At 56.1% G+C, this 7,172-nt stretch overlaps 1 protein-coding gene across 1 annotated transcript in view; it reads right to left on the reverse strand.

Moving 5' to 3' along the window:
- Window positions 1-2,361: 2,361 nt before the first annotated feature.
- The window catches only part of CSF2RB (colony stimulating factor 2 receptor subunit beta), a 24,181-nt gene continuing 19,370 nt past the window's right edge, over window positions 2,362-7,172 (reverse strand). The window contains exons 11-14 of the mRNA XM_044915820.1: window positions 7,000-7,090; window positions 6,746-6,803; window positions 5,787-5,890; window positions 2,362-5,165 (exon numbers count right to left, since the gene is read on the reverse strand). Of these exons, the coding sequence (XP_044771755.1) occupies window positions 4,019-5,165; window positions 5,787-5,890; window positions 6,746-6,803; window positions 7,000-7,090 (1,400 nt within the window). The 3' untranslated portion in view covers window positions 2,362-4,018. The remainder of the gene's footprint in view (window positions 5,166-5,786; window positions 5,891-6,745; window positions 6,804-6,999; window positions 7,091-7,172) is intronic.

The raw sequence follows: 7,172 nt of genomic DNA on the forward strand, positions 1-7,172 counted from the left end.
AAAGGACTTTTGATGTGATGTAGTATGTCCCAGCATTTAGTGTTCCTTATTTCCAGACGGGCACTGGATCCTTTTTTACAAGCTGTTTTTGTAACACAAGTACCCAAACCCACATGAAACAGTTTAGCTTAATAAATTATTATTACTAAGCTTTTAATTGCCTCTCCCAGGACAGGAGAGAGATCCTCACCAGCCATGCAGAGCCCTCCACGCACTGCTCCCAGGCTAGCCTCCCAGCGCCTCCAAACCAATACCCTGACTCCTAGGGCGGCATCTACCACCTCCCCGAATGTCCTTCTGCTGCATCAGCCACTGTGTCTCTGAACACTACGCAAACTTTGCCTTTTATCACCTATATGTACCCACCAGCTTCTCTTTTCTCCTCCTGCAATGTATTTGCTTACATACTTCTCATGCTAAAACTGAATCAGGCAGTTGAAGTATAAATATATATTTATTATTTCGAGAGCAAAATGCTGCACTAATTAAGGATGGTGAAAGCTATTAATTTTATGAAGAAAACTGTAATTATGAGCTTTAAAAGTTAAATAGGGACATAGATGGATGGTTAGTACAAATATCAAGACAGTGTGTTTGCTTGATAATTTCAGGAAGACTATTACAGACCAAGCCTATTAAATGTACATAACAGTAAAAGGCAGAAAGTCGAGATTTAATTCTATTACAATTCTAATCTCTGCAGAAATTTGAGGGTATTAGCCTTCCTCACGCAGAACAGAATCTCTTTAAGAATTCTGTTTCATTTCTGGGTGGTTTAATGCCTTTTAGGCCATTGATCCTTCAGGCAAAGGCCTGGTTAAGAATTGTTCATACCTTGGGAGAGTAAATTAGAAGCAAAATGCCAACTTTGCCGGGCCCAGATTTCACAGAGGACAAAGTTCCCAGCAGAGCCTCCGTGAGCAAGTGTCTTTGAGGCAGATGTGGTGAAGGGGGGAAGCGGGAAGGAAAGGGATCAGGGATTACAGATCAGCAAGTCATTCCAGGCAACCGTTTGTACTAATTCTTCTAACCTCGATACAGCAGACCCGATGCAAATGCCTTAGGATGCCACTCCTCGTAGTTTTGAGTCTTCAGAGACTAAAATTTCAACAACATGCTTGTAGAAATGACAGCCCCGGGGGTCGTAGATGAGGCTTTCAGGATATACCTAAGCCACTAATCCTGAGTGCGGAGTTCCTTCTAGAAACATATTGCTAGAAACTTTGACCTGAATTACATTGCTTGTTCTAAGCCGGTGATGGTTGACTTGGGCCCTGGTTGTCCTCGGGGCCCTGAGCTCTGCTTGTGGGGACATCAGCCGAGTGATGAGGGGCAAGAGGGAAACTTGGGGCCCGGGGGGAGCCAGGCTCAGGGCACAGGTTGGCAGACGCTATCTGGAACCTGAGTTTTACAGCTGGGGAGGCCTCACAGTGAGGCTCAGGGATGGCAAGTGGCCCCCAAAGGTGACACAGCCAAGTAGAGGCTCAGTCAAGGTTGGAGCTCTGAGCTGAGCTCTAGTGTCTATGAGAGCTTTCTGGACAAGGGCAGCCACTCATCGGCTCAGGCTCACGTTCCTGCCCTGGGGCCTAGGGAAGAGAACGCGGCCACTTCCTGCGACTCCTCAGGTCCTGTTTCCAACCATCCTCCGTTTGGCCCAGCATTTGTTATGAGCTCATTAGCTGTGAATCCATGTGCACTCACCTCTACACACCCGCCCAACGATAAGGAGACCACCCTGAGTTGGCTTTCCTGCGGGGGATTGTTCTCTGTCTGCAGCCTAAGGGTTCAAACACACAGTCCTTTCCCCCCTTTACATCCGGTTCCCCTTCCTGACATTTCATAATCTACCAGGGATGCTCCATATTCTGATATGGGAAGCTCCCCTCCTGAGCCCAGTCCCACTGAAACCAGGACTGCTCTTTCTCAGAAAGAAACTGGGAGAAACACAGTAAGTCAACCAGGCAAGTGGGAGGGGGATGAGGCTGGGTTCAAGATTCAACCACTCTAGAGCGGGAATGGATTGCACCTGGAATCCACCCCTCACAGAGTTTATTAGGGCAAATCTCCAGGAAGTCCCTCCCCTCAGGGTAGGCTCGCAATAATTCTGGGGCGAGGAGGTCCTGGCTTACAGCCCAGCTCCGCCTGGGGTTGTCCCCAGGACCTCCACCTGCTTCTCACTCTGCTGGCGCTGCATTTTTGATCTCGTCTACACTGTCCCTAAGCCCGCCTTGGAGCCTCAAAGACCTACAGGCCCTTCTGTTTCACAGAATTCATCCTCCTTAATGCAACTGCGGTTTCAAACCACACCCCTCCCCTGCTATTCCAACACAAAGAGACACAAGTTTAGGGTTTGGGTTTTGTTGTACAATAAAAATATTTTATTGCAATTTTTTTCGGCTAACCATGTCTGAACATTTTGGAATTCATTCCCTTGGACTTTTTTCTAATCCATGTAGGACTACCTGCTCCTCTGTAACACAGGATTCTACTTTAGAGTAGCCTAAAGTGTTATTATTGTAACATGTCACTATTTGTGAATATTTATATTGTTTATAATCCCTTCCGCACCCCCCACCCACAAATAGTTTCAAAGGCGGGGGAAGGCCTTTGTAAATTGGACACCAAAAGCGGAGCCGGCAAATCTCAACATGCAGAGAAGCCTACATTGTGTAGGTCTACAAGCCTCAGATACAAAATTCAAAGACAAACTACAAACTAGGGGGAAAACATGCACCATCCATGAAAGGCCGCATGCAAACAGTTTTAAAAACTTAATTGGGAAAAGATGAACACCCCAGAGAACAAAGTCCCTAATGGGCTTAGCCCGGTCAAAAAATACAAATGCCCAGGAAATACAAAAATGCGTGCAATCTTGATAGATATCAAATAATGCAAATTAAAATGATTTAATGCCCTTTTTTTTTTTTTTTTGCATATCTGAAAGGCACAGATTTTAAGAAACCATAATCCTCTGTGTAGACCCAGACATAGATCCAAAGCCCCTGGGCCATGGCCGGGAGAGGTGGGAGCTGTTAAGTTCTTTCTGGAGGGAGGGCAGGAGTGTGACTCGGATTATAAAGCCCCAAAGGGTCCAGGCCTTTGATGGTTTTCCTTTTTTTCTTTGTTGAACGGTTGTTCCCAACATTTCTGGAGTGCACGTGGTTTCTGGACGCCCCTCCGAGTCCCAACTTTGGCAGGCCCCACCGGCCGGGACAGAGAAGGCAGGTCACTGTAGCCCGCCGGCAGCACGCACAGCGATCTCTCAGGCCAGCCATCGCTACCTCCCCAGCCCCCGGCGGGGCCTCCCGTGAGCTCAGCACAGTTCTCTTGCACGCCGCTTACCACGCCCAGTGCTTGGAGCACCCATCATGCTGGGGCTTTGCCACCGCACCTGGGGCTGCAGGGCCTGCCACCAGCAAGTGGGTCCTGCACTGCTCTCCCGAGCCTTCCCCGTCCAGGTCCCGGCCAGGTCCCGGCCAGGGGGCCTCCTGCTTCCCTCCACACTGGGGCAGCGTCCGCGCCTGCTGGGGCCAGGCCACAGACCCAAGTCCTCAACGTAACCAGACACGTGGGCATCAGAACAGGCTCTGACCGAGACACATCTCAGAATGGGCTTAGCTCAGACCTCAAACTCACTAGTACATCAGTGGAAGAGAAAGAAGACAGTGGTGAAAGCAAGGAAATCTGGTAAAAAACAAAACAAAACACAACACAACAAAACAAAACAAAACACAAAACCCCCAAAACCCAAAAACCAGGGGCAAATACAATGAGTATACAGGAAGCTCTAATAATTTGGAACCTAAAAGTAAGTTAATGTGAAAGAAAAATGTGCGTGTGTCTGTGTCCATCTGTCTATCTGTGAGAGAGAGAGGGAGGCAGTGGGGAGAGGAGAATCGATTGGCTGAAGGTCCAGTAAGAAGGGAGGAGGCCCACTTACTTCCCCACCTCCATCTGGTCCAACGGTGGGAGGGGAGGTAGACCTCCTCCCACTCATGTGCCTAGGAGCTGGAGGGTGTCAGCACACCTCCTCAGGCCTGCCAACATCCCAGGGGGGCAGCGACAGGTAGTCCTGCTGCTTGAGGGCCTTGAAGTGCCGGATGGCTGGCATCTGGGGAATGGCCTGGCCCAGGGCCTTCTTGGCCTGGAACACCTGGTCAGGGTCCCCGATCTCAGGACAGGGTCCTGGGGAAGAGGGCTTCGTCTGGGGTGAGAGAGGGCCAGAGCCCAGACCAGGGAGGAAGCAGTAGTCACCCACTTGCTGCAGGACCAGGAGCCCCTCGGGGTGTGGGGAGGCAGGGGCCCCCTCTGCTCTGGGCTCCCCCAGGCTTAGGATGGGGCTGCTGGCTGTAGGAGAGGCAGGACTGCCCAAAGGGGACTTGGGAGACTGGCCTGGGGTTGGAGGGACATCCACATAACCCTCAATTTCTGGCTTGCTGGGGGCTGGGCCTGCATGGGGCCCGCCAACCACTCCAAGATCGAGGCTGTGGTTCTGATCTGAGGGCAGGTGCGGAGGGTGAACTGTGGAGCCAGAAGGCAGCCCCGCGGGCAAGGGGAGAGCTAGGTCTGTAGTGGTGATGTAGCCAGAGGCCAGGAAGCCATCCTCAGGGCCCCCGGAGACAGCGGGCCGAGCTGTGAGGGCCCCGTCCTTCGGGCTGGGGCTGTTCTTTGGGCCTTGACCGTCTACCGTCAGCCCGGGTGCAGAAGGGGCAAGGCCTCCCCCTGACTCCAGGGAGGGGTTCCCCTCTGCGCCCGGGCCAGGGGTTCTCTCCAGATCCTTGGCCTGGCCCTGTGCCATCACCTGGGCCAGTGGGACCAGCTGCACCTGCCCCCCCGCCGGCAGACACAGGTACTCCAGGGACCCCAGAGACTGCGGCTTCTCGCTCACGCCTGCCTGTGGGGGCGCCGGCTGGCCCAGCACGTCAGGCAGGGAGTGGCTGTGGGGGAGCCCCAGGTAGGGGCCATTGAAGTGGAAGCCGGAAGCCTGGCTCTCGGGCCTGCCCGCCGGGGCTGACGGGCCTGGCTGGGGGCCGCGGGCCTGCTCCGAGTACAGGTCCAAGGAGGCTGGAGTCGTGTCAGGCTCCGACGGTGATTCACGGGCATCTTTCGGATCCTCCGTGGTGAGAGGCGACACCTCGTTGTGTCTGTAGTCTACAGGGAACACGCTGGGGGGGAGAACGGGGACAGGGACATTGGGGCCACTTCCGCTCATGCTGGGGCTGGATGGTGGTGGGGAGGTGGGGGGGAGGCCCGGCCCCACCCAGAGCTCACGGAGGGCACAGGGCAGGGCAAGATCAGGAAGCAAGCCCAGAGAGGACACGGCACGGGCCTTCAGTCCCCCGCGGGTCTGGCCCGCCAGCCTCCATGCTCTTGTTCAAGGTCTTCCTCTACCAGGTGTGGCTCCTCTCACCCCGTGCTCCTTCATCCGCCCAGCTTCAGGGACCGGGTGGATGCCCAGCCCACGCATGCCCAGTCATGCCCTCGTCCCTTCATTACCCCCACCCCACCCATGTCATCAGCACCCCAGTGTGGAGTCTTCCTGGGCAGCAGGGCAGGGAGAGGTCATCTGCTCCAGTCTTCTGCCTCGGGTCAAGTCCAAGGTAGGGCCCTCCCTAACTCGGGAATCGGGAAGTTCCTCCTGACACCCAACCTAGGCTTTAGAGCAACCAGCCTCCATGGATCTCTCCATCCTGAGCCACGGGCCAGAGGCCACTTCCTCTGAGCCTTCAGCGTGTGTGATGGGGCCACCCTCCCGCCTCCTAGGGATCCCGTGCCCGGGCACTCACCCATCCAGCTCAGGGAAGAAGCTGCCTTGCAGCTCCTTGTGTGGGGGGCTCCTGCTGATGAGCACCGATACGCTGCCTGGGAGCTGGAGCCCGGCACTCCCGTTCTGGGAAGAGAAGGGACATTTGTGCTGTGGGTGTGTGGCCCTCGAGAAACTGAAGGGGGCGGTGAGGACTCACAGGGGATGCAGCGAGCCCCCAGACATAGAAGGGTCTCAGCAAGGTCAGGACCAGCCCCGCCCTCCTGACACCAGGAAGGAGAGGCCCAGAGAGGGGCTGGGATTTGCCGTGGGCCCTCGAGCACCCGGGGATGGGGACCTTCTTCTCACGAGGCCACAAATCTGGGGTGTCACTGCCCCCACACCCACACCCTAGTAGCCACAAGACCCCTCCACAGGCAAGCTGGCCGTGCCTGACCGAAAGGTCCCCGTGACCCACATGCCGACGACACCCCCCTTGTGACCATCTCAGCATCCGGGATGTGCGCCCAGCCTCACTGCCCGCCCCTCTCAGTCCCCTTCACGAAGGGGTCCTGTGTCCACCCTCTGCAGGCCTCTCCCACCTGGCATCACCCTGGATCCTCCAAAGCTCAACTCCGATGTCCTGTCCTCGGGGAAGCCACTCGGCCTCCCGTCAGCCCACCGGCCCCTGCAGAACTGAACCTCCCCCTGAGGGCCGCCCCCCCCCCCCCCGACTCCTAGCAGGCCCCCTGTTCCACTCCACCCCTGCTCCACGGAAGCCCTGCAGGCAGGGCCAGCCCTGTGTGTCTGCAGGTGCCCAGATGATGGCAGAGTTGAGCTTGCTGGTGCCGGCCCGCCTCTTAGAGTTTCCTGGCACCTTCCTGGGCCACCTAGGCTTCGCGCTCAAAGCCACAGGAAAGAGGGGGAGACATAGGGACGGGGATACGGGCACAGGAGTGAGGAGCCCCTACCACCCCAGCCGCCTTGACAGCTAGATCTTACCTGGAACAGGTGGCTCTTGCTGGGGTTGGGGATTTTCTCCTCCCACTTCCGGTTCAGCCTAGAAAGATACCAGGGAGGTACAGCTGCCAGGGACCTCAGGGAAGCTGCCCCGCACTCCTGTGCTGAGAGGAGACTGAGGCCCAGGGCGAAGGCGAGATTTGTCCAAGGCTCCCGGGGAGGAAGGGGCAGAGCATGGACTAGAGGGAGCCAGTGTGGGGGCCTGGGCACCCCCACCCATCACGGAGTCCCCTTACCTGTACCCATACATGCCACAGAAGCGCAGGGCGGGGAGCAACGCCAGAGTGGTGAAGACCAGGATGAGCACCAGGACCCACATGGGTAGCACTGCGGGGCGCCAGGAAGGAAAAAAAAGAGCATTAGCATCTGGCGGCAGGGGGAGGGGGGGGGAGGGGGGGGGGGGGGGGCG

Source organism: Neomonachus schauinslandi, chromosome 5 (genome assembly GCF_002201575.2).
Source record: "Neomonachus schauinslandi chromosome 5, ASM220157v2, whole genome shotgun sequence".
Taxonomy (NCBI): domain Eukaryota; kingdom Metazoa; phylum Chordata; class Mammalia; order Carnivora; family Phocidae; genus Neomonachus; species Neomonachus schauinslandi.